The following is a 27,998-nucleotide window of genomic DNA, read 5'->3' as shown; positions in this document are numbered from 1 at the left end:
TTGTTGGAAATTACAGTAAAATCTTACTACAAGAATATTATGTTATAAAGAGACTAAATCAAACTTTTCAGGGTGAGCCGAAATTGATCCTCAAAGAAAACTGCAATTACATCTTTGAATGGGACACAAATGTGGCATGTTCACCTGAGAGCCAATCCCCGGACCAGCAAAGGATTTCATGTGTATATAGTGACCCAGTGACCAATGTTCAGTTAAATTTCACAAAGCTGTGGAAGGATGGGGGATACACTGTGAGTTTAGTAATTTAAATACTATGTTAATTCATATTGCATATTTTACAAAAAATATAAAGTACCGAAATGCCTGCTAAACTTTAATTCCAAATGCTCTAATATTTTTGTAACTATGATATAAATGAAGTTCAGATCATAGAGTTTTCAGGATTGTCTTAACTTTAATTCCTCTACTAACATCCAAAATTTCACTTATGCAAACTTACTCTAAGTGTCACATCCAATTTTTAAGGTTTTAACTTGAACCAGAGTTTCTTGCAAAATATTTTAAGAATGCAGTGTCAGGACTTCTAACTCTGACACACTGTCACAGCTTGAACTAGAATACAGGGCAAGGACTTCCATTCATGAGATAGCTTGATCTTACAGGACTTCCATTCATGAGATAGCTTGATCTTGCAGGACTTCCATTCATGACATAGCTTGATCTTACAGGACTTCCATCCTGAGACAGATATTCTGAACATAATTTGTGCTGCTTAAGATGGTTTGATGTGTGGCATATTTTTTTAACCAGCCATCAGCATTTTTAAGCTGGATTACTTTCTACTTATTTTTCACAAATTTGAATATCAAACAAACAAACCTTATAATAAATAAAAGTATATAAAGAAAGAATACTTGATTGGCTAGGATTCATTATGAATGGCTTACAACAACAGTGGTTGTTAGTCACTCTTAATAACAATGTACACAAATTCTATTCAGCTTGAAAAACACTAGGAAATCAGAATGACTGCAACTTTTGTCATCGGTTTTTAAACCTCTTCCACATGCAAACACATAAACACACAGAAAAATCCAAATCTTGTTAAACTAATAACACACCTACTGCTTCTACTCTATCATGTAATAATTTCTCTCTATCATGTATCAGGATGGAACAAAAGCATGAATCAGGCTTTGATTTAAATGGGCATATTGGCAAAATATTTACAGACACACTTATTTGGAAACAATGATATTTATACTTTTGTTAATCTAAATAAAGCATCTTATTTAATGTATAAATCCTACAGCCAATAGCATTAGTAAATGATGCTTCATTCTCAACATTCTTTTGAAGTTATTGGTTTTGTTTTTTCTTCAGTTCATTTATGTGTCTGAATGGAATGCATGATAATATATAGCCTTTTTTACTTTGAACAGGTTGAAAACTACACTCTTAATCCCTGTGGCATAATCAGCAAATCAGCAAGTACCTGCAAGACGGCCACAGTTTGTCAGAGCAATAAGATATCATATGGGAATGCTTCTCACTTTCGAATTGAGAAAGAATCTTCAAAATTCTATACACTTAAATATGACAAGGGAGACAGATGCCAAGCATCACCAGGTATGTAACCACCCACCCACCTTAAAAATAAAGCAACAGGCACTTTTAACGCTTTTAACTAAGTACATTCCTGATCTGATGGCAGAGCATGGACCTTGCATATCACAGCACATAAGGATGGAAGATCATTTACCTTAAGATTGTGTTGACCTTTTATGCATCTTATTAGTTGACCATACATAGTTTGAGCTGTCTGGCTCATTAACCATGCTTCACAAATGGTTGGACTATTAATGCCACCACTGTGGTAGCAGAAAAGGACATACCATTTTGCTGCTGCTCGTCATTGTGAACAATGTTAAAGTTTTGTATATTTTAAAGTAACATCTTCATCATTGCCTGTGTTCAGCAGAAACATTTTGGATAATATTATTATGGATCTAAAGTTAACACAATGCTCTGCAAGGAGTTTGTTTCTGCTTGGAGAGTACATCACTAATAGAGATCAAATCATGGAGGTGAGGTGGTATTGTGCTGTACACATATAGGACATGTATACCTGTTTTGTGCATTCCTTCTGAGTGGTGAACCTTGACCAGAGTGGACACCTTGCCATTATCTGCTGATATTTAAACACATTCTTATAATGTACATCAGCCTCCACCTTTTGATACTTTTTTATGAAACCTCAGTTAAATTGCATTATGGTCATGTACCACTAGAGAAAATCTTGGACTTTTTACAAGAATGCAGCTTTTATTTATTTTTAATTTGACTTTGTTCATCTGTTTTGTAGATTTTCCTTTAAAGAAAGTTAATATCTTTACCTTGTACCATTTGTCTTGTAAGACTACATGTTTGCATTTCATTTGGATGGATTTTTCTTCGAAAAGTATTTAGCAATTTTTCTATCTTCACATATTTAGAACTTTAGTTGATACTAAATAGCCAATAATGTGCTGACTTGCCAATACACCCTGATAGATACATACACTCTTGTTTGTCTTGTCTGCTTAAGCAGTAAGTTTGGTTCATCATTGTGAATAATGTTCAGGATTTTTTGTTACAGTTTTTGAAAGTCATGTCTTCAGTTGTTCTATTCAAGTAAAACTTTGGGATAAAGACGACTGTTTCATCATAGATGGATTTTCAGCTGTGTTCAGCAGGGTCAGCAGGATTTCTATCTGCAGTAGTGACTCTCATTCAATTTCATCCCAACTTTCTTCAAGGCTCACATGCCATTTTTTACACAGATGTCCCTATCCAGAGAGATCTTTATGGCCTAGGAATGTCAAAACCTTCCTCCACACATATTGATTGGAAGTCTTTTTTCTTGACAACCAACAACAACTGACTTTTTACAAACAAGACCTCTAAAAGTAATGGTTCTTGGAAGAACTGCTAGGGTAAGAAAACCTACCTCTATGAAAGTATATAAGAGGAATTGTAGTGTTCTCCAAGTAGTGTGAGTGAAACACTTCTCCTTTAACTATTTGCTTGCCAGCAGGATGTATATAGCCACTGCATAGATGTGCCTTCCCTCTGCTGTGACTGATAGATCTGCTTGTAAACAAGCAGTACTGTCTGCCATAGTAGAAATATCAGCTTGCTGTTTATGCAGACAAGATCTTGGTGACAGATCTGCTCTGTATGTTGATGTTAATTTCAATCTTATTGGTCAGTAATGTGGGGGGGGGGGATTAAAGGATATTTAACCAATAAAATAAGAGTTAATAATTGTTCCTACTAAATACAGAAATTTTCTGGAGTTGTATACACTAGCAATTCAGAATCGGAACGTTCAGGTTTTTCTGAAGACCACTTGACAGTATTCAATTAAAAAATGTTGGCAGTGACATTGAACTATTTTTTTCTTCACATATTTTCCCCTGGCAATGATTGAAGGAATCGTGACACAAACTAGTGGCTATGCAGCAATATGTATGGAAGAGAAGTAGATTTCACTCTGGCAGCCCACAGTAGTGGAAGAAATGCTGGCCTTTCTAGGCATACATTGGATTATATCAGTAATGGCATTTTTGATCTGTGCTATACATTGTTGATATCCGTTGCCCTCCCAAATGCCAAGTAATTCACAAATTATGACCAGAAATGTTGGAAATGTTGTAAAAGTATTTTCCCATGATTGACACCAGGCAGAATCTATCAAACTAGACATGACTGGACATGACAAGTTGTGTCACATAAGACTTGTTATTGACAAATTTTCCAAAGCATGTCTTAATAATTACAAGGGCGATAAAGCAGAGAGTGGATGCAGCGATGATTGCTTATAAAGGTAGATCATCCTTCAAGCAGTATTTGGACTAAGTCTCAGAATGACCAGACCCACACAATGGTCAAGTGCACGAATTCTAGGTGTATATAGAGAGAGAAGAAAGCCAGGCTTAATGCAAGAAAGAAAAGGGCTTTGGTGCCTCTGTTGTAATGGATCTTACAGAAAAAAATATGGGCGAAATCTCATGTAGTATACATAGATAATTTGTTTTCAAGTTCTCCGCTGATTGAATAGCTAGGGAAAGAAACATGTATTGCCTCTGTACAATATAAGCAGATAGAAGTTGAATGCCATCGATAATAAAGTCTTCAAAATTAAATGGTAGGGATGACTGTATGCTTATGACAAAAGGCAGTTATTGTGTTGTACCTTGTAAGAACAAAAAACCCACCATCTGATATCTGTCAGTGAGTTTTGACCCAAGTGAGAGAAGGATGGAATGTACGAGTAACAAAAATGGAAGCTACTTGGAAGTTTCAGCTGCAGTTTGGAAATCTATAATAATTACATGTTTGTAGTTAATAGTTAATCTAGTAGACAAGAAAAGAATGCAATACTCCACCTGCTGTAAAGCTGCCAATGGTGGATATATGTCTTTGTTTTGTTTTGTTGTTGCTTTAGTCAGTGCATTAATAACTGCAGGAGTTGCCCAACCACAAACTTTGTACCAAAAGTTAAAGAAAGAAATTAAATGAAGGCAATTCGATTTTTTAATTACTCTTGCACAGCAAATGGTAGGAATATTCAGAGGATGAGGAAAGGGTGCTGCATATTAGTCCACACAAGCAGAAAAGTGATGCCGTGTTCCGGAGATAATAGGTGGGATGAGGTGGGATGTCATTCTGTATGTAAGGCATAACTGCTTTTACAGATACTATGAAGAGCAACTTAAGAATCAGTAGAACATAATAACAAGTTAAACTATTTTGAACAATTATACATACACATTTGGCCAACAACTTTGTTTAAAAGTCTGACAGATTACGTTTAAAGTTTAAAAATAGTCTTTTTATAGTCTGAGAGAGATAGGTAGTTATAACTTTTATATCTGCATGGTTTTAGTTTATAAAATCAGTCAAATATGAGGAAAATAACTAAATAAAACAATTATCCCATATCCTGAAATCATCAACTTAAATGTTATATTTGGCTACAGTAATGACACCAGCAGCTAGGCAGAGTAGTGAGCCACTAAAACATCAGCACTGGTTGTTAATGAGTTGAAGTATTATAGATAGCTACCTTTCTTATTTGGTTCTTCAAGGAGAAGTTAGCTCCAATCACAGTCAAGGGCTACTGTTCTACATTTTCAGACATGTTTTAGTATCATGGAATAATAATAATAATCATAATAATTTTTATATTAGCTAAACTCCCATGGTGCCCTGAGGAGTGTACAGATTTTATTCAAATACACATTATTTATAAAAGAAAAGAAGGAAGGATATTGTGGGTTGATATCACAAATATTTCACTTCACTTATATTGTTTATGGCTGATTAATACATACTCATCAGAACAAAAGATAAAATGACAGAATATTTATTAAGAGATAGTACATGCTTATGTTGAAACATCCTGCTTTTTGAACACAGTATCAGCTTGCATAGTTCAAGTGGTAGCTTATTCTAATTAGTAGATTGAGTATGTATGAACGATGTTTTCAGTGCATTTGTTTCTGTTTTAAAGATAATGTTGGATTGGATAAGCATATCAGCTTGGTTTTAAAGGTGTTAAATTATGTAAGGCTACATGATTTGATAAACCCAAATTACACCAATCTTATGAAATACTCTTGTCAAAAGGAAGTCCAAATGAAACATGTTATGGTAGTAGATGGTGTCATTGAATTGAAATAGAGTATAATTCTAATTTCCTGTTTTTGAAGTTTTACTTTAATATTAATTTGTGTGTATTAAACAGGGGTCTTTAATAGGCAGTACATTAAGTTAAATAGAATAGACTCCTTGCTTGCATTATTAGGCATTTCTTCATTCTTTGTAAGAACTTTACTTTGGAATCTGGAATGCTACAGAGATGATCTGATGATTCCAGTAGAATGTAATAGGTCAGAACAAAGACTTCTTTAGCCTTCTTGTGATCTTTGACTTCTCTCAACCTGAAAACTATGACCCATCATTGGAAATGAAATCATCCAAATGTTCTAACATTGTTGAATACTGTATATTACCTAATTATTGTCCCTCCCATTCTTTTAAAAAAAACTGCTGAGTGGGAAAATGTGTTGATTGATCATTTTAGCTGTGCTGATGTTGACAGTGACAGAATTCAGTAGCATATGGGCCCCCAGATGTACATGTGGTTATTAAAAGACTCTTGTCTGATTTCCACCTTCACATGCAGACAACCTTTTAGCACTTCTTTTGCTAGAACAACCCAAAAAGGGTATGGTTAACATTTTCTTTAGCTTGGTAGTTGTGTATTTGCGAAGTAATGGCTGTGCTTCTAATGTATTATTAAAGGGTAAGTAACATATTACAGATTTACTTGAAAAACTGGTTAACCAAATATCTTGTAGGACAGGAAAATTAAAGCCAGATTGTGTTTTTGTTTCTTTTGCAGATCGCAGTGCTCAGAGTTTGATTAGGTTTAAGTGTGATAGGTCTGCAGGAACCGGAGAGCCAAGACTCTTTGATGTGAGTGTCTTTTTGTTTCATGGTGATATATATGTGTCTTTGTTGATAGCATTGGTGTCATTGTTGTTATCAACATTAATATTCAAAGTTTTGTGATAACATTTTTGCATTTCAGATATGACAGATGCATCATTGCATTGGCAATCACCATATTCAGTGAAACGTGCATTATATTATACAGTTTAAAAATTACAGAAAAAGTTAACCTGATGCTAATTGATCTGTCAGCAAATCACCTGCTGCTTATGAGTGATCCTAAAAGATTGCGCACCTATTACATTTGGTAACAATATGTAAGTAAATCATTGTGTAATCTCCTCCATATTGAAAGTTTAACAGAGCCTTGGCCAAGTGGCCTTATGTATCTGAGCTTTGGTCAATGGGCCTTGTGTCTCTAGGTAGATGGCAGAACCTTGGCCAGGTGGCTTTGTGTATCTTGGTAGATGGCAGAACCTTAGCCAGGTGGCTTTGTGTATCTTGGTAGATGGCAGAACCTTAGCCAAGTGGCTTTGTTTATCTTGGTAGATGGCAGAACCTTGGCCAAGCAAGTGGTTTTGTGCATCAAGGTAGTTGGCAGAACCTTAGCCAAGTGGCCATGTTTATCGTGGTAGTTGTAAGAGCTTGTCAAAGGGGCCACATGTATCTTGGAAGTTGGCAGGCGGAACCTTAGCCTAGTGACCATGTATTTCTTGGTAGTTATAAGAACTTGGCATAGGGGCCTTGTGTATCTTGGAAGTGATAAGATCCTGACAAAAGTATCATGTATATCTAGTTTGTTGTAAGAGCTTGGCAAAGGGGCCTTGTTTATCTTGGTAGTTGTAAGAACTCGGCAAAGGGGCCTTGTGTATATTTGTAGTTGTAAGAGTTTGGCATAGGGCTGTGTATATCTCATTAGTTGTAAGAGCTTGGTAAAGTGGCCTTGTGTATCTTGGTAGTTGTAAGCATTTGGCAAAGGGGCCTTGTGCATCTTGGTAGGGATAAGATTTTGGCATGGGGACCTTGTGTATGTTGGTAGTTGTAAGTACTTGGCAAAGGGGCCTTGTGTATCTTGGTAGTTCTATGAACTTGGCAAAGGGGTCTTGTGTATCTTGGTAGTGATAAGAGTTTGACATAGGGACCTTGTGTGTCTTGGTAGTTGTAAGAACTTGGCAAAGGGGCCTTGTGTATCTTGGTAGTTGTAAGCATTTGGCAAAGGGACCTTGTGTATCTTGGTAGTTGTAAGAACTTGGCACAGGGGTCTTGTGTATCTTGGTAGTGATAAGAGTTTGACATAGGGACCTTGTGTATCTTGGTAGTTGTAAGAACTTGGCAAAGGGGCCTTGTGTATCTTGGTAGTTGTAAGCATTTGGCAAAGGGGCCTTGTGTATCTTGGTAGTGGTAAGAGTTTGGCAAAGTGGCATTGTGTATCTTGGTAGTTGTAAGAACTTGGCATAGGGACTTTGTGTATCTTGGTAGTTGTAAGAACTTGGCAAAGGGGCCTTGTGTATCTTGGTAGTGGTAAGGGTTTGGCATAGGGACCTTGTGTATCTTGGTAGTTGTAAGAACTTGGCAAAGGGGCCTTGTGTATCTTGGTAGTGGTAAGAGTTTGGCATAGGGACCTTGTGTATCTTAGTAGTTGTAAGAACTTGGCAAAGGGGCCTTGTGTATCTTGGTAGTTGTAAGAGCTTGACAAAGCGGCCTTGTGTATCTTGGTAGTTGTAAGAGCTTGACAAAGCGGCCTTTGTATCTTGGTAGTTGTAAGAACTTGCCAAAGGGGCCTTGTGTATCTTGGTAGTTGTAAGAACTTGGCATAGCGGCTTTGTGTATCTTTTTAGTTGTAAGAACTTGGCATAGTGGCCTTGTGTATCTTGGTAGTTGTAAGAACTTGGCAAAGGGGCCTTGTGTACCTTGGTAGTTGTAAGAGCTTGACAAAGCGATCCTTGTGTATCTTGGTAGTTGTAAAAACTTGGCAAAGTGGCCTTGTGTATCTTGGTAGTTGTAAGAACTTGGCAAAGTGGCCTTGTTTTTCTTGGTAGTTGTAAGAACTTGGCAAAGCGGCCTTGTATATCTTGATAGTTGTAAGAACTTGGCAGAGCGGCCTTGTGTATCTTGGTAGTTGTCACTATATTACAAATTCAGATTCATATTGTTTCTTTTCTTACTCAGTTTTGGAATTATTTTAAGTAATCAAACATTGTGGTGGTCTAAAAAGGTTCTTGCCCAAAGTCATTAGGCCATTAAATTACATACCTGTTTAAGGTGAAATAGAAGATCACCAAAGCCTGTTTAATTAACTCTAATACACAGACTGTTTAATTAACACTAATGCATACACTGTTTAATTAACTCTAATACACACCAGTTTAAAACAAGATTTATTACATGAATTTGTTTGGTGCATTTTGGGACATTGTTACATAGATGTGCTGCCAGCACCACCTGCTTTCATCACAATAATTTTAATTTCTAGTCAGAGATACAGATATCAGCTTCTGATCACACAGATATAACAGGCCACCTGTCATTGTAATGTTGAAGTTGCATGTACAGTTGTACTGTTGTCAGGCACTGGATCAGAACCACCTAAGTTGTAGGGGTGGAGAGTTTTGCTGTTACAGTCGGCCATACTGCTGTCTGGTTTTGCTTTGTTGCATTGCAATAGTACAACATCATAGTTATAAACATGCATTTTAGTGATTTAGAATTTATTGTATTGATTTTCTCATGTCTTTTAGAGAATAATTGAAATGTTTTTGTGGAGATCATTGATTACCCATGAAATCAAATGGTTTACTTTCAAGATTAGTTGATGTGTGCTGCCTGTTAATTGCTTATTACAAGTATATTATGAGGTCTTACGCCTTGACCTTTGTATGGATTTCAATTAAAGTATTTTTTGAGCATTAATTAAAGTTTCTTATCAGAAATTCCCAGTGCCTGATTTATGCATTTTATACTTGGTTAAAAATCTGACTAAAATTGAACATATCCAGTAGATGTGAATGTTTTGAAAAATATAGTGTTTCATAAGTTGGTGTGGTTGTATTTGCAAGAAATTAAATATTGGATTTTAAATGAAATCTACCAGAAAAATTATAGAAACTGTTTGTTTGTTCATGTTTACAATGGAATTACAATTATGGATACAATGAAATACTCTATACTTCGGCTGCCAATATTCTTATACATGTATATGTGTGTACCAATGAATGGTTCTCTGCTACCCCCACCCCCAGTGAAATGCATAAGGTTGCTAACTGCATCAATGAAGTCTAGTTTTGCATTTTTGTATTTGTCCCCCCCCCACCCCCAGCTTGTATAGCTGTGATGCCACACATATACACATGCGATAATTTCTTCAGTTATCTGACTTGTTTAGATATTACTTGATACATAACTTAGCCAGATGGCACTTTGTGGACACTGACCATTGTGTTTGAGCATGATGGCACTTTGTTTACCCAGACCATTAGAATGAAGGCACTTTATGGACCCTGACCATTGTGTTTGAGCATGATGGCACTTTGTTTACCCAGACCATTAGAATGAAGGCACTTTATGGACCCTGACCATTGTGTTTAAGCATGATGGCTCTTAGTTGACCCTTGTCATTGTGTTTGAGCATGAAAAATGTCAGGCAATATGATGCCATCAAAGAAATATATTATAATACAATGGAATTTATATTAATATGTATGTTACAGTGAAACTCCTCAAATTCAAAACCTTATCATACCAGAATTCAGTCAGGACTGAATTATTTTTCGAGTACAGACGTTTTCTATTTTTAATATTATCATTTTTCCCTTATAGACCAAAAGCCCTAATCTCCAAATACCAAAACAAATTTCTCTTCCAAATGTCAACTTTATGTTAAAAAATAACCCCATAAAACTGAAATTCACTTAAATCTTAGAAATGTAATTTAGCTACTAAATTCCTGACACACTCTGGAACAGATTAATTTTGGTTAGCAAGTCGTATAGTAGGTTTATTAGTGATGCAAAGACCTGGCAGATGTCGCAAATGCACACAAGGTTAAGACAATACTTGACACATGCACACACACAGATTAGGGCTAACAATAGGATAATCCAAAATTTGTTCACCATAAAAGAGAGCCAGCATTTAGTGGGAATTATTCAATAACTAAATACTTAACAGTTCCACCATTTCAGAAATATTATGTGTATCTTTTTATATTTAAATTGTGGTTAATGCTCTTCCTTTGTATTCAAGATTAATAGAAATTTTTTAAATTAAATAAAATATCGGCTCTTTATTAACCAGGATTTTTGGCATAGCTTTTGCTGAGATAAACAGGTATTCAAAAAGCTAGATTTACTTAATTGATTTTCAATGGAGAATAGTCATTCTATATATATATATTTAAGTTGCCATTGCCTTCACTCACATGTCAAGATGTCAGAATGACCAGCTAAGCATTATATGATTGGATTATCCTTACAGAATAAAATTAGTCTGATCAATGATCTGTGCCAAAACCTACATTGAAGAAATTAAGAGAAGAATTTGGCATACAAATATCTACTCTTTCAGATGTTCTAAAGAAAATGGAATTTTACAGGAATGAATTTGAAACCAACAGTGATGTAACTGTCAAGGCCTACAAATTTGACAAGCTAAATGATCATGTGTGATAATGGTCTAGCCAAGCTAGGACCAAAAAACATTCCAGTACCAGATACTATAGTGTCACATAAGCACTTACAATACACTTTTTCAAATCTGTGAAAACCTCAGTAAACCAAAACCTTTTCAATGCCATAAAAATATGTGGGTCATAAGGTTTTTTGGATTTGAGGGGTTTCACTGTATTAATGTGAAATACCAGATAAACTGCATTATATTTATGAAATATTCCTAATTTCAAAATGTGCATGTATGTATGTGCACATTCATGCACATGATTGATGCATTTCTTTATATATTTTTACATTTAGGTTGATGAATCAGGCTGCTATGCAACCTTCTGGTGGGACACAGAAATTGCTTGCCCACCAAAAGATAATGAGTGTATTCTTGCCTATAGAGGTGAAGTATATGACCTCCAGTTGTTGTCACGGGAACAGGGAAGCTGGAATATTACTGATTCTTTAGGAAATAAGTAAGTAATAGTTTCATTCACTGATTCAGATATGAGTAGGTCAGTCTGTTCATGATTAATTTTGATATTTTGGTACATTTTCTATGGTCTGTGTTTGGTCTGTATTAGGATGCATTGTCAGTCTATTTTAGTTAAAGTTAGTGAATTCAAGGTAAAGTCCTTGTTGCATTTTATTTATGCTAACCACTGAGCCATGGTAGCTCTGATAAGTCTGGTCAGAAATCATTACAAACTGATTTCCACATTGACAATAAAGGTTTGGATGATATAAAAACAAGATAATTCATGGTTTTGTGTGTCACAGTTTGCATTTTATGAAAGTGTTTCACTCAGACAACACTCTTAGCTGAAGTTTGTACATTAAACACAAGCTGACTTCATGATGTATTGAACCCATTCAAAGATCCTCAGAATTTTCATATCATATGTACATTTTACTTTTGCAATCAGCGGTGCTTAACATGGTTGGTCTGTAAGATTTAAATGTTTAAACTTAAATATTTCCATAACCACAAGTTTTCTAGAATTTTATTTACATTTGGTACATTTATGCAGTGAATATCTGTTGAATAATAGAGACTGAAAATTTTCATGGATTTTCCCATTAAATGCTTTGCCATGGGAATATCCTTTTATTTGAGGTCTTCTGTTCTCTGTCCCTCTATCTCAACCACTGTCACTCACTGTGTCTCTGCTCTCTCTCCCTTTTTGTTTGCTATGTATCTCTTGCTCGCTCTCTCTCTCTCTCTCTCTCTCTACCTCTCTCTTTCTCTCTCAATATGCTGTCAAATATTCAGCCTTTGAACTTCTTTTTATAATTATTTGCATCCATATTTTTGAAGTCATGGGAATATTATTTTTTATTTAACTCATCTAGATTGTACATCAGTTAAGATTATTTTGTTCCTATTTTAGATACTGGATAAATATCTGTCAAGGAATTCACAGCAGTATTAGCTATAACATGTGCCTCAGAGACTCAGGTGTATGTAGACAGTCTAAAGATGGCACAGTGGATATGCTCGGAAATGTCACAACACAGAAACTTTATATGGATGGTAAATACCAAATAAGTGTAATAAGATAAACATGTATCATTTAAGTTACCCTTTTTTTCCTGGGGAGATAGATCATAAATTGAAAGGACACAAAATTGTTTAGTCAGTGGAAAGATTTTGATATAGTTTTAATAATGTCCTAAATAGGATCATAAGTATAGACGTGCAGAAGTGTATGCTTTGGTGTCTTAATTACCATTTCTATAAAGCATTATGTTCAGACTTATACAGTGGTTGCCCTCTTCAGTGACTCCCCTGACCAGCACCCAGCCGCTAAATAGGAACAGAATCCCATGGCACTGATGAGTCTGTTTTCAAAAGTACCCCCAAAAAACAGCCACTTATATAATGCAGCCAGCATATTAGTGCCATATTAGTTTCTTTGTAAACACTGAGTATCTTGTGTGATAACTTCAAATTGCCATTGAAGAAATAAATTATTGCAAAAAGTGCAAAATGTCATCAAACATTCTCTGTTTATATTCAAAATAGAAAAACTGGTTATGAATAAGAGACTATAGCTACAAATTTTGGACACTTTTGTTGGATGAAAAGATACATGAAGTGAAAAAAATATGCCACCATTAACTACAAAAGTGAGTTAATTGACACACTAAAAACATGGGGGAAAAGACGGTAAGATCCACAAAGCATTGTACAACTATATCTAGCTCACCATTGAGGAGGTACCAAAGATGTATGGACTCTCCAAGATACATAAGATAAACACACACCCCCGCATACTCTTCTGTGAGGTCTTACCTATCCCACATCAAAGTACCTAACAGAAGTGTTGGGTCCATTAGTTGGTCATGAAGTTTCTCATAAAGAACAGTGTAGATTTTGTCCAGAAAATTAAAGATTTGGACATATCCTATGATGTGAGCACCCTTTTTACCAGCATACCTGGTGACTACCTTGGTAGTCATCCAAAATTGACTACCAAAAGATACGTAGTTGAACAAATGCACTACTTTGGTGTTAGAACAAATAATTACTATGTACTGAAATGGGTCTTAAACACTACCTATTTTGTCTATCTGGGAGCATTTTTATGAACAAGAGTTAGGGCAGCAATGGGATCACCAATGTATCCGACTGTGGCAAATTTATGTGTGGAAGATTTTGAAGACAATGCTTTTTCTACTGCAACCCATCATTTGGATGTTTGGTTTTGTAATGTAGATGACACTTTCACCATGATGCATGAATACAGTACTGAAGAATTCACAGAGTATCTCATTTCCAGCACCTCTACCACATATTGGGCATACTTTCTCTTGGAGTAACATCAAAGTACTTGATAGAGAGAATAATACCCAATGGAGAAAAATAAGGGAAACTATGAACTCATGGAGAGGGGGGATCAAAGCGAAACCGTGATTCTGGATTAGAACTCTCACCATTATACAAAAGGATTTTGTCTTTTGATCAACATTTAGATGATCATGTGACTCAAGTCCAGATGTCATTTCCTCTGATGAAGACCCTTTGAAATGGTCAAAAACTTAGGAGTCAAAAATTTATTTTGCTACAGAAAGGTATTGTTTTTTAGTTTTATAAATCCATCTTGGGGTCTTAAAATTGTGTACCAAAACATGAAATCATGAAAAGTAAAATCCCCCAAAACAATAGTGAATATACAGTATGTCAGACTGTCAAAATAAATTGAAAAGTGTAATGGAGCTTATGGGAAATAATTTGATATCACAGGCAGTTCAGGAGCTTGCCTTGTAATCTGACAAACATTCCAACATATTAAAGCATGCATGATTTCTATTTTGTTTTAACTAGATGATGCAGAGACGATAATTCTTGAATACACACAAGGTTCCACAGCTTGCTCCATTGGCCAGCATAGAAGTGACAATCCTTCTGCCAAGACTCGGATCAAGTTCAAGTGTGGAAAGACAGTAGGAGGCCCTGTTTTATTGCCTGGGTGAGATTGAAATTTTCTCTCCTTTAAATTATTAATTTAACTTTCGACAAAAAGTAACTTGAATAACTTCTACAGAAAAACATCAATTAGCCAGACTCATCATAAATACATATGCCCCTTTCCAAGGTCTTAGTGCTTTCTGTTCCAAACAAGGATAGCATTTTCACACAGAATGATGCTTTTAAAAAATACTTTTGAAATCTTTTGTATAGTTGGAGAAACTGTGCAGCATACAGTATATTTACATTGAATGTGCCTTGCTCAGCAGGTCATTTTTAATCCTAATATGTTGTATTAGCCTACTCATTCCAACATCCATCCATCACACTTTGGTTAAGTATTGCAATTAAGTTAGATAATTTATATATTTTGGTACGATATAAGATATATTACATTTAGGTCAGTCAGATAAGTAATATATTACAAATAGGTCAGATAATTGATATAATACATTTATGCCAGATAAGTGATATATTACATTTAGGCCAGATAATTTATATATTGCATTTAGGTCAGGTAATGTATATATTGCATTTAGGTTAGATAATTGATATATTACATTTAGGCCAGATAAGTGATATATTGCATTTAGGTCAGATAATTGATATATTGCATTTAGGTCAGATAATTGATATGTTGCATATAGGTCAGCTAATTGATATATTGCATTTAGGTCAGCTATTTGATATATTGTATTTAGGTCAGATAATTTATATATTGCATTTAGGTCAGATAATTGATAAATTGCATTTAGGTCAGATAATTGATATATGCATTTAGGCCAGATAATTGATAAATTACATTTAGGTCAGATAGTTGATATATTGCATTTAGGTTAGATAATTGGTATATTGCATTTAGGTCAGATAATTGATATATTGAATTTAGGTTAGATAATTGTTATATTGCAAAATAGTGGGTGGTTGGTCATCCATGCTCTTTTAACACATTAACTCCTGAAGGTTTTTGTCGTTTTCTCCTGAAATTCGAGTAGGAAACACATTTTGAAAGCTATTTCTGAATGCATCCTAATACATCAACTTCCAGGTGATTTTTCAAATAACCTAATGCCTAGTTGTGTTAAAAACATCGTTTTTCATTGGCTATTTGGCTCGTGCATGAGCAGAAGGGTAAAAGTTGGAGTTCTTTTCTCTCTTTTTTTGCTGAATGGACCCATTATTTTCATATCAAGACCACTTATTCTACTTTTTGCAAAGCCCATCTTATCCTACTTTTTGCAAAGGTTCATCTGTCTGTCTGCAGTTCATACTGGTCTGCCTTAGATCTGAGACCCAAAAGCCTAAAATCCAAACACAAAATCGGATTCTGACTACAGGCGAATTTTGGTTAGAAAAAAGTCGGGTCCAAAAAATGAGGTTTTTCCCTCTGTATTTTGTAGTGCAACTAAAACTTCCAGATTATTTGGTATCATTGTAGAGCTACATCTGTTTACCTTTCTATAATACAAGCCACTTTAGTGTATCATACATGACTTTGATGCTATAGAGCTTGGCAGTAGGCTACTACCTCCTGCCACGTAAACTCTGCAGGGGTTAATGTGTTAACACCATTTTTGGTTATCATCTATAGTGTAATGTGCAATTAACCAAATTACCTATGAAGATGTAATATGAAGGTTAGAGTGGTCTCATATTAACTGTCATGATCTTTAGGCTGGCACAAGTATATTATTTGTTGTTGTTGTTGTTGTTGTTGTTGTTGTGGGGTTTAACACCATTTTGCAGCACATGATAGGCTATACATGGCGGCCACTATTAACGGTGGAGGAAGAACCAGAGAAAACCCCGGAAAGAACCACCGACCCACGAGAAGCTACTGGCAATATTATTTGTTAATTGATTAATTAATTACAGACTTTAATTAGTTTTTTGATCAATTACCTGTGAAGTGGCCACCCTCTTCCATGGTATGCATGATGTGGGATATATACACACACAGAAATGTGTGTGTGTGTGTGTGTGTGTGTGTGCATGCATGTGTGTATGCGTGTGTGTGTGTGAGAACACTCATATTACAAAATCATACACATGTTGAAATTGTCTTCCATTTCAGGGATCCAAATTCTAAAGATTGTTTGTTTGAATTTGAGTGGAAAACAACAATAGCCTGCAAGATAGACAGGTAGGATTATCATTGCTTGTTACCTTCATGGCTTTGACATGACTTTTTATCTGTTTCGAAATATGGTCTAATGATCGTGTTGTTTATTTTAACATAGTAATGAGCAATCTTATTTTTGAATATACAAATATCATATTCATGCTTATTACAAAATGAAAATAAAGAAATATAAAGGATATTTATTTTGATCATTTTTTGAGGTGAGATTATTTGATGAAAATGTTATTTATTTATAACCAGCTCCTCTTTTGACACAGTTTTGTTGTTGTTGTTGTTGTAGGGTTTAACGCCATTTTTCAGCACAAGATAGGCTGTACATGGCAGCCAGTATAAATGGTGGAGGAAGAACCCTGGAAAACTCAGGGAAGAACCACCGACCCACGAGAAGCTACTGGCAGGCTTTCCCACATACCCACGCTAGCCGAGCCTTGGACTCGAACCCACGCAGACAGAGGTGAGATGACAGTGATCCGGAACAGTGAGCGCTTTAGACCACTCGGCCACTCGGGGCCCCCGACACAGTTTTGTTACCCCCACTTAAAGAATCTAAGAGTTATTATAAGATTTACTTTGTCTATTTGTCTTTTTGGTCTGTTTGTTCTCCTTGTTGAGGCTGTAACTCCAGCACTGCTTTGCTCATAACATAAACTTCCTTTGTGGGTGTTTTTTGGAATGGTTATGGTTCACATACCAAAACTAAGATACTATGACCTACTTTACAGGAATAATTTCTTTAACTTATTAAAAATTGTGTCAAGGCTATAATTCATTATCTTTTCACTTATTGATACCACTCTTCCACTTAAGGTACATTTTAAGATGAACATGTGCTGCACACCAAACTGGGTCTCTTTGGCCTACTTTCAAGAATTTATTTAACTTTGTTTAAACTATTGCTCCTAATGACATCAAACTTACAGTGTGTGCATTCTTGATGAAAATGTATAATGCACCAAATTGTATCAGTGCACCTACTTTCCAGAATTATGTCAGCACACACACACATGCATCTCTTTGGGTGGGAGACAGTATTTTTATGCTGTTTGTTTCTCTAACTGACCATCACACTTAACATTTAAGCAGGATATCTCAAACACTATTGTGCCTGATTTAATATTTCAATGCTTTGTATAGGTCCCATGGCATTATTAGAGTCTGGTGAATGTCATCCAGTTTTTTACATTTTTGGCTGCTGTGATGTTGCAGCGCATGTTACTTGCTATCAGAGCCTTGGCTGCTGTGATGTCTCAGTGCATGTCACTTGACTATCACATCCTTGGCTGCTGTAGTGTCTCAAGGCTTGTCACTTGACTATCAGAGCCTTGGCTGCTGTGGTGTCTTAGTGCATGTCACTTAACTATCAGAGCCTTGGCTGCTGTGATGTCTCAGTGCATGTCACTTGACTATCAGAGCCTTTGCTGCTGTGATGTCTCAGTGTATGTCACTTGACTATCAGAGCCTTGGCTGCTGTGATGTCTCAGTTGATGTCGCTTGACTATCAAATCAGTGTCATTGTATAGCTTTTCATGTCTTGTAAAAGCATTAAAGACCAACAAACAAACAAATTTTACAACAACATTGCACTTGAGAAATTTTTCTAGGCATATTTCTATTATTATGCAGATGACCTGAGTAGATTTTTAAGCCATGTTAGAAATTTCTCCATTTTTTTTAACAAGAATGCTTTTTTACATAAATCTTGTTAGCATAATTACCAGGTAAGCAAGAACGACTTGAGGCAGACAAATGAGATTTGGTTTGGCATATATCTATTCATAATTATATAATATAATTACATTTTCAGGATATAACATGGAATTTTACATTTTTAAATTTTTTAAATATATTTTTAAACTTTGTGTATGCTTGCCATAAGGTAGAGTATATTAGGTCATGATCAGGTTGAGCATATTAGGTCATGATGAGGTTGAGTATATTAGCTCATGATGAGCATGAGTATATTAGGTCATGATGAGATTGTGTAAATTAGGTCATGATTAGGTTGAGTATATTATGTCATAATGAGGTTGAGTATATTAGATCATGATTAGGTTGAGTATATTAGGTCATGATGAGATTGAGTATATTAGGTCATGATGAGATTGTAAATTAGGTCATGATTAGGTTGAGTATATTATGTCATAATGAGGTTGAGTATATTAGATCATGATTAGGTTGAGTATATTAGCTCATGATTAGGTTGAGTATATTAGGTCATGATGAGATTGAGTATATTAGATCATGATGTTATTGTGTAAATTAGGTCATGATTAGGTTGAGTATATTATGTCATAATGAGGTTGAGTATATTAGCTCATGATGAGATTGAGTAAATGAGGTCATGATGAGGTTGAGTATACATGGTCATGATGACCATTTATCCATCCATCTTTCTGTTACCAGTTTTACTTCTGTATATTAAATTGAGTTCTTCACCATCTGCAGTAACTAAATGATGTGGATTGCTTGCACATGGGTTGAGAAATAATTCTAAAGACTTTAGGATTAAAAGGTGAAAGTTGAATGTCATTACAATTTTTTTGCCTGCAGTGTACATAAATAGCCACTCATTTTTCCAAGTTCTGTTTTTATGTGTTTGCCAAAATATTCATAAGTGATTTAGTGGCAAAATCTGTCCATTCATCGTCTAATTCCACGTCATTAAAGTGATATCTGAGACACCATGTATATGGCCATCATGGCCAATTTGAAAATGCTGTTATTACTACTCCTCATTAAGGAATGGTCTTTCTGTTTCATTAAAAAATATATGGTACCCAGGTAAGGCAGTTTTTATACAAATATATGCCAGGGTAGCCCAATTGCTTAAAGAATTCATATGAATATTATTCAAAATTTTTCAAGTGTATCTATTGGTAACTACTCCACCTTAAAAGTGCCTTTCCTGGTCTCAATTATGTTTTACTAGAATAGCTTTATTGTTACAGGTTTTCACTCAAACTTAACTGATTGCATCTCATAATGTGAAAGACCACAAATGTGCTTATTGAGACCTACTTTATGGAGTACTTAATATTGACTTGATACTGATACTGACTTGTACCATATATGCAGGGATATCATGTGGGCACCTGATCACTCAAAACTAGTTAATGCTGAAAGTCTAATGGCATATTATTACTCCAGCTCCACAAGATATCTGACAAACTGCAGCTCGACATTGCATCATTATCGGTATGAATCCAGACATATGAAGTGTTTTCATTTACAGATTGGTTGCTGAGTGGAGCTAGAGATACTTATGAAATGGATGATATTAGATTGTCATGCAGTCTACAAAATATGCTTTCCAACTATATTATCTTTACAGACAGCCACTGTTAGAAAAGAATGGTACAATCATGGATCCCCGCTCTGGTGAAACAATAGATCTCAAGGCCCTTTACAGTGACAGGTAATTTAAAGTTAAATCTTTCCATAAAGGGCAGTAATGTGAAATTCCACTGTGCGATGTTGTTTAAATTTAGATTCTTTATTAATTTAATGCAAAAAGCAAAAGGAAATATAGAGTGAAATTGGATCACATATATGTATAGAATTGGCAGACCTTTATTAGCAATTATTGGCTGGCATGAGCAGCGTTATCTTTGAGTACTTATAATTTCAACTAAAGAAAGGTAACTCATTCTTTGTTTTTTGTCTTTTCTTCATTATTTCTTTCCTTTCATGAAGCACAAGCTGGTGTATATATTTTGCTTGTCAGTTTTCATGGACAAAATAACGAATAATAAAAGAAGATAATAAAATTTAATGTATCACTGACATAGTAACCACCATTCTTGTTGTTAGAGTTAAGTTTGAAATTCTGGCAGTCAGTACAATAGATATGATATAACTTCAAACACCTACTTTGTATACAGAGAAGAATAAGTAAAACAAGTGTAGTCATTTATTATGTGGATATCAATAGTTTATCCTTTGCAAAAAATTACATTTTAACCTGTACTGAATTTCTTGGATTAGGAAAAGGGTTATATTGTTTCCAAAGAAAGGACATGGCTAATTGGTTTTTATAAATTTGCATCTTTTAGTAACTATGAAATCCATTAAAATTGTTGTCCAATTAAAATAGTGAAATTCACAGTACATCTACAACATGCTTAGGATTTCTGCAGTACCTGTGGTGTTTTTGACAGAACATTATTTTTACCTGGTGTGGTACAAGTCCATGGCCAAGCTAGTTTTTGTAACTACGGTGTTGGTTGAAGACATACTTCCTAATCCACCAGTTGTGGGATAAAGCCCAAACTGCCCATTATTAAATGGTATTATTTGAATTTCTTATATGATCATGTTGGTTTTAACTGGTTTGTTGGTGTAAATATTTTACAAGTGCATGTGCTACTTGAGAACATATATTTTCATGTTTAAAAAGCTCATTATGTGTAGATATTCAGTATTCAGTTTATGTACTAAGTCTGTGTAGGTATTTGATATTTAGTTTATGTACTTTGTGTAGGTATTTGGTATTTATTTCATGTACTAAGTCTGTATAGGTATTTATTATTTAGTTTATGTACTAATTCTGTGTAGGTATTTGGTATTCAGTTTACGTATTAAGTCTTTATAGGTATTTGGTATTTAGTTTATGTACTTTGTGTAGGTATTCGGTATTTATTTCATGTACTAAGTCTGTATAGGTATTTATTATTTAGTTTATATACTAATTCTGTGTAGGTATTTGGTATTCATTTTACGTATTAAGTCTGTGTAGGTATTTGGTATTTAGTTCATGTACTTTGTGTAGGTATTTGGTATTAAGTTTATGTACTAAGTCTATGTAGGTATTTGGTATTTACTTATGTACTAAGTCTGTGTAGGTATTTGGTATTTACTGGTATTTGGTATTCATTTTATTTACCAAGTCTGTGTAGGTATTTGGTATTTACTTCATGTACTATCTCAGTGTAGGTATTTGGTACTTATTTCATATACTATCTCAGTGTAAGTATTTGGTATTTGCTTCATGTACTATCTCAGTGTAGGTATTTGGTATTTGCTTCATGTACTATCTCAGTGTAGGTATTTGGTATTTACTTCATGGTCTAAGGCTGTGTTGATAATTGGTATTAATCTCCTAAATCTGTGTAGGTATTTAGTATATAATTTACTTACTAAGTTGGTGTAAGTATTTAGTATTTAATTTGTGTTGTATTAGTAATTTTCAAGTTAAGAATAGCAGTTATATATGGTTTGCTGTACTGGAATAAAAACAACAGTAAAAGCAGCCACCATTGGTTGTTACAAAATTATATTATCACTTTGAAAAACACATAGAGGTGAGCAATGAAGAGGGAGATATATAACATGAAACACCATTTAGTAAGAATTGTACATAATGTTATCTAATGTTTTACATGCTCATTGTGACTTCAGTTAGACATTTTTGCCCACATGTCATTCAGTCGGAAAGTCTGGATTGGATTAAAGGGTTCAAGATCTAGGGATCAATAAATTATTTGTAGTCTTTGTCCTTATTAATTTTGTTAGGCATACTCATGTTTCTAGTTTCATGTCTTGTCCTATTTGTGTTTCAGTATCATTACCGAAGACCAGAGTACCTTCTATATACATCTGAATGGGTCATCATTGTATTGTCCTATAGGAGCTACAGTTTGTATGAAGACTGGCAATGATTCTAATATAGTAGTTCTGGGCACACACAGTAATGGTGTATATTATATGGATGGTAAGCTTACTGAGTTGTTGTAGAATATAACTTTAATCCATGATTCCATTTTGCAAATCGAAATAAAATAAATGGATGATCATTTGCTTACTCCCAGTTGGTGAGAGTTTGTACAAGGACCAGCCATGACCCTTATGTAGCAGTTCTAGTCAATCAGAGTAAGGGTGTAGTAATATATATGTATATCAGGGGTCTGAAATTTTAAATTCTTGTGTTGGACATTCTTTCCAGAAAATTAATGTGCCAGGTTTGTTATGGTGATATTTAATATTTTCAACAAAAAAAAAACATTTAAAAGAGATGTAACAGTTTGAGAAAAAAATAGATTGATGTGCTATATTTAGTCCCTTAAAAGTTGACATTTTTACTGAACAGTCAATTCATGCAGAGTATGTGTTGTCTTATGAATGTGACATACAAAAAAGTTTGATAAATCTAGTTGTATTCTTGGAAACTCTAGCTGTTTGTGGTACAAAAAATAATGTTAATTCAAGTTTTCATGCCACTATTCCCATTCATAATGCACATATGGTATGCACTGTGTTTATTCATTTCATGAAGGTGTTCATTACACATTACTTTATTTTAAAAATTATTTTGATTTTAATAATTTGAAAATAGTTCTGGTAAATTTAATACTACCCACTGCAAAGTGAAGTGTCAGTCATTGTTGTTTACCCTGGGTGTTTACTAGCAAGTATATGGCTTCCTTTTTGGTGAAAGTCGGAACAACCTGTATTGGTAGTACTATTTGTGTTTTGCTGTATAAACACTGTGTTTGATGCAGTCTTCCAGTGCTCATGTTCTGATAAGTCCTTGGCTTGTAAAGGCAGCATTCAGATTGTTTTCAAGTTGACAATCCTTTTCAATGAGCTGCTAATTTAGTACTGTTTAGTGCCAAGTAGAGTTCTACAACTTCTGGTGCATGTTTAACATTACTAGTTTAGCTTGTAAAGGCAGCACCCTCTTTGTTTTCCCATGTTAACACCCTTTGATCCAGCCGTGAGTTTGATACTTGATCACTGCCAAGTAACAGGGTGGTTATTTTTAACACCATGTGATCTTACCACAAAAATGACATATATTCAGTTGCAGCCTTGAACAGATTTCACAGACTGTATCATCAAAGTCTTATTTACAGAACCCAAGCTCAGTCTTTATATAAGTACCTGCACACATGACAGTGAAGCTGAGGAAACAGAAATTTATAATGACTAGATGACAATGGAGGATTTCAGAACTTTTTTAGACAATGAGGATGAATTATTGGACATTGTAGCAGATGACATTAGATAATACATTTATAAGATATTGTGAATCACAAACGTGGACTTAACTTTCATTGTTTATTTCTATAAAATCTGGAATCACTATTTTATGGGATTGCTATGATGTAATATTGACATGGTCAAGGATAAAATGTTATTCTTTACCTTGCAATGGAGCAAGAACAAAAATATGACATGAATCAAAACTACTACATATGTAGAGTTATGTTTTTCAGGAAGTTTGGCTTATGACAAAGTTATTAAGTCAATGCAAGGTCAGATATATTGGTATGTTTACACTGACCATGCTTTGACCATCATGACTGATAACAAGAGATGGTAATTCACTTTCCGAATAAGGCTTGCTGTACCATATTTGGATATTCTGCAAAACATTACTCAATGCTTGCCATATTTATTATGATCTGTTTACAGTTCCAAAGAAAGATGCACTGTCCTTATATGGCACACTGAAAAATGAGGCTGAAAATGGAAGTAGTTATCAGTTGAACTAATATGGCAACAGAAAATTTTGATGACAAAGACAAATGCTATTTTACTTGAGTTTGTACAGTGAAATCTGACTATACTAGTACTAAATAAAAATACTATTTGGTTTGTTTTAGGATATGTATGTAATATCTTCTTTTGGACAATAAGCTGGAAATGCACTGTGTGTAAATTGCACCTGCTGCTCCATTGACACAAATAGGAACATTTTAGTATCCTGTCCAAGAAGTACCAATTATGGAATAATATGAATTAGGTCATTCTGAACTAATATTTTTATACAGGTATGTGACCAATAATGGATCAATAATTTAAATGGAATTAATATTCAAGTATTATGGATTTTAGTTGATTTAATTAGGACAAATTTTAAGTTGTCAATTTATTGATGACATATTCCACTCATAATGTAAATGTATTTCAAGCTGGTTTTGCCTTTTATTTTACCTATCTATCCATCCAGTTTGTCATTGTTATTTTCAAAAGTGAAACTCTGATTCACAGATGATAAGTCTCCCACTTCAGCTGGATCTGACTTGCCAGATGCACCCCAACTTATAGGAGGGTCAAAGAGAAATTTGTCTTTTGTTGCTTATGGGTGGGGGGGGAGGTCAACTTATAGTTGAGTTGACTTGTCATCAAGGATATACTGATCTGTTTTTTTCCCATTGCACTGGAAATGTGTCATTTTCAGTTCATGATTCATTGCTGCTTTAGTGTTAGCATTATCTTTCCGAAATTCGCTTGTTTTCTTTTTTTCCAAATAATTACTTATTCAAATGTTTTCTTTCAAAACTTAATGCAGCAAAATTATTTTATTAATTGACAAGAAAACTTACCATCTCAAAATACATAACACCAAGTTGACTAACATTTCATGTAAACACAGATGATGACATTTTGTCTGATCACATCACCAAAGAAGATTTAAGGATGATTTAAGTTGTTTGCTATTTCTGGTATCTTTTTTCTTAATTCAGGCATCAGCTTCTCATATTTTGTTTCTAAAGTATAATGTACTAAAGGTTGTTCAATTTAAACATACTTGGAAATATGGAAGGCATGTAGGCACCCATAGATGCCGTTTATAATTTTGTGTAATTTTTGTATGAATACTGAATAATCACAGTACCCAGGTGTATATATTTTTTTAAAACTGTTTCCCTGGTTACCGTGTATATTTAAATGGAACAGCCTTAACACACCATGTAGATGAACTTTCACACACCTTTCAATTTTTACTTGGGCTATAGAATGTTTAAACAGTTGGGAAAACATAATGACCAAACAAACATAGTTGCAACACCTCTATTGATTGTGTGACAAAGAAACAATGTGTTAACAAGACTTGGTCACTTCTGAATTAAGCTTAAGTTACACCATCTTTATTGATTGCCTGAGAAAGAAGGAGTAGTATAGCAGTTTAATGAATTTAAAACGATTTATTTATATTTGAGGCATCCTATGACTGCTGTCCAGCTGTTCAGAGTATGTGTTGGTAAAAAATGTATCTGCCAGATATGTGATTTCAGGATATATATATATATAGAGAGAGAGAGAGAGAGAGAGAGCAATAAGCTGTATGAATCATACCAAACTTAAAATATTTTTGGGTAAGCACAAAATTCCTGATTCACATTTATATTTTATTCACTGTTCCCTGCTTTAAGTGTATACTCATGCGCCTCAGCGATAGTCTACACAGTCGCACCAGAGTGTCTTGTTATGTGTAATTTTTATTACAGCTTAAAAGTAAAATGCAAAGCAAGCAGAGGGCCTAGTTATCACTTTTTGCACTGCATTTGCCAGAAGTATCAGAAATAATTATTTTGTCGTAACTTAAGCTTTTCAGAATATGTTGCATTTATAGTCATGAAATTTGATGGTGTATTCATTATGGAGGGTTCTTCTAATCACAGGTAAAAGGATATTGACATTTCATACTCCAGTGAGTTTGCTGGGGATTTTGGGAAATGTCTTGGGGGGGGGGGGGGAATTCTTGTTGAAAGTAAAGTTAAAAAAGGAAACAAAGATACACACAGAAGATTCTTGGTTTACAGTATTTTAGGTAAACAAATTTAAAATAAATGAAATGTTCTGTACAACTTTCATTTAATATACTGTTCTCTATTTTATAGACAATGTGCTGGAGGCAAGGTACGATTCCACTACCAAGTGTGGTAAGGATAATAACAATATGAAAACTGTTATTACCTTCCACTGCAGTCCAGATTCCCAAAAGGTGAGTTTTTAGTAATTTAAAATAGTCATGAAATTGCAAATGTTTTTGTCTGTCTTCATAAGAAGATATCAAAATGTATGATAGAAATGCACATTTTTGCAGCTCAAAATTTGTGCAGTTCTTTTGGTCAAAAATTAATATTTTCAGATTTTAATATTTTGTTGTTCATTTGTCCAGCCATCTGTTACTAATTTCATTTCTGCATTACACTTTCTAAACTTTGTGGATGACTTTTTTTGCACTTATGGTAAGGAAGAATCCCATTGATTTGTGGGTCAAATGTTCAAAGGCCAAGGTCTTTGTGATTAAAGTAGAAAAATGGCATCTGTACAATAACTACTAAAGTTACCCACCATCTGCATTTAGTGGATGGCTTGCCCTTGGGTAAGGAAGAATATTATTGATTTACGTGTCTTAAGGTCAAAATTCAATGTCAGTGACTGAAAAAAAAAAAGGTTTCTGCACAATAAGTGGAATTCCTTTTTACCAAACTTTATGGCTGACTTGCACCAAGTGTAAGGAAGAACCCAATCAGTTTTGGAGTCTACAAGTCAAAAGGTCAAGGTCATTGTGACTGTAAGATGAAAAATGGCTGCTCAGCAATAATTAACTAACACATGGCTGCTCAGAAATAATTAACTAACACATTATAGACTTGGACCAAACTTTATAGATGGCTCGGACATTGGGTAAAGAAGAATTTTAAGGTGAAAAAATCAAAGGTCAAGAAGAAAAAGGTTTTTGCACAAATGTTTAAGGTATCAACCATGTACATTCACCAGCATTTGTAGATGAGTTGCACATGGTATAAGAACAAAGCCTAATGAATTTGGACTCAAAAAGTCAAAGTCACTGGCTGAGGGACAGAATTTATTTCTTTGCATAAAAACTTTAGTTTATGACATTGTGTGGATGGCTTGTACAAATGACAAGGAAGTAGTATGTTGATTTTGGAGGAAAGCGGTCCAAGGTCAGAACAGTTGTTACTTCTATAAAAAATGTAATTTCTCAAGAATGTCTTAGATGGTTCAGTACTCAGCAGTTAAACAGAGTAAATGGACTGATAAAGCAGACTTATTGTGGACTTCGAGAAATTCTAGTTAGACAGTGTAGCACCAGTTCTTTCATGTCTTATCCATTACTTTAAATTTGCTTCACTGCAGTAATATTGTGTTTAGCTTACCTGGTCATAAGGTTAAGTGAGCATATGGTATGATGTGTTGTGTGCCATTTTCCCTCAACAATGGCTTGTGACCACTCTAGACACCATAATTGTATTTAAATTGATCAAACTTGGGATATAGGCTTGTCATGTCAAAATTTCAAACATGTGTGCTAATGAGTGAGATCCAAGCATGCCTAAAAGGTGACTATGGATTTGATTCATTGAGCTTGTTACCAATATGCAGGCCATGTTTTTGACCAAATTTTTATCTTGTCACAAGTGTTGATTTGTTCAGTTTGTAGCAAAATCCACTCATGTTGAGATGATTTTGCATCAGATTGCCTGAGGTTGTTACCACTATCTGGAGGACA

The 27,998-nt window shown here is 34.6% G+C and overlaps 1 protein-coding gene across 1 annotated transcript in view; it reads left to right on the top strand.

The window, feature by feature from the left end:
- LOC149786075 (cation-independent mannose-6-phosphate receptor-like) overlaps nucleotides 1–27,998 on the top strand; it is a 185,168-nt gene that overhangs the window by 140,185 nt on the left and 16,985 nt on the right. The window contains exons 31-40 of the mRNA XM_089976368.1: nucleotides 72–251; nucleotides 1,404–1,590; nucleotides 6,413–6,486; nucleotides 11,430–11,593; nucleotides 12,509–12,651; nucleotides 14,446–14,590; nucleotides 16,664–16,732; nucleotides 20,064–20,147; nucleotides 22,291–22,442; nucleotides 26,359–26,462. Coding sequence (XP_089832494.1) covers nucleotides 72–251; nucleotides 1,404–1,590; nucleotides 6,413–6,486; nucleotides 11,430–11,593; nucleotides 12,509–12,651; nucleotides 14,446–14,590; nucleotides 16,664–16,732; nucleotides 20,064–20,147; nucleotides 22,291–22,442; nucleotides 26,359–26,462 — 1,302 coding nt within the window. The remainder of the gene's footprint in view (nucleotides 1–71; nucleotides 252–1,403; nucleotides 1,591–6,412; nucleotides 6,487–11,429; nucleotides 11,594–12,508; nucleotides 12,652–14,445; nucleotides 14,591–16,663; nucleotides 16,733–20,063; nucleotides 20,148–22,290; nucleotides 22,443–26,358; nucleotides 26,463–27,998) is intronic.

Source organism: Sinohyriopsis cumingii, chromosome 12 (genome assembly GCF_028554795.1).
Source record: "Sinohyriopsis cumingii isolate HCF-2022 chromosome 12, ASM2855479v2, whole genome shotgun sequence".
In the NCBI taxonomy this organism is placed as follows: Eukaryota; Metazoa; Mollusca; class Bivalvia; order Unionida; family Unionidae; genus Sinohyriopsis; species Sinohyriopsis cumingii.
Note: the sequence above shows the minus strand (reverse complement) of the source record. Positions and strands in the feature narration are given on the sequence as shown.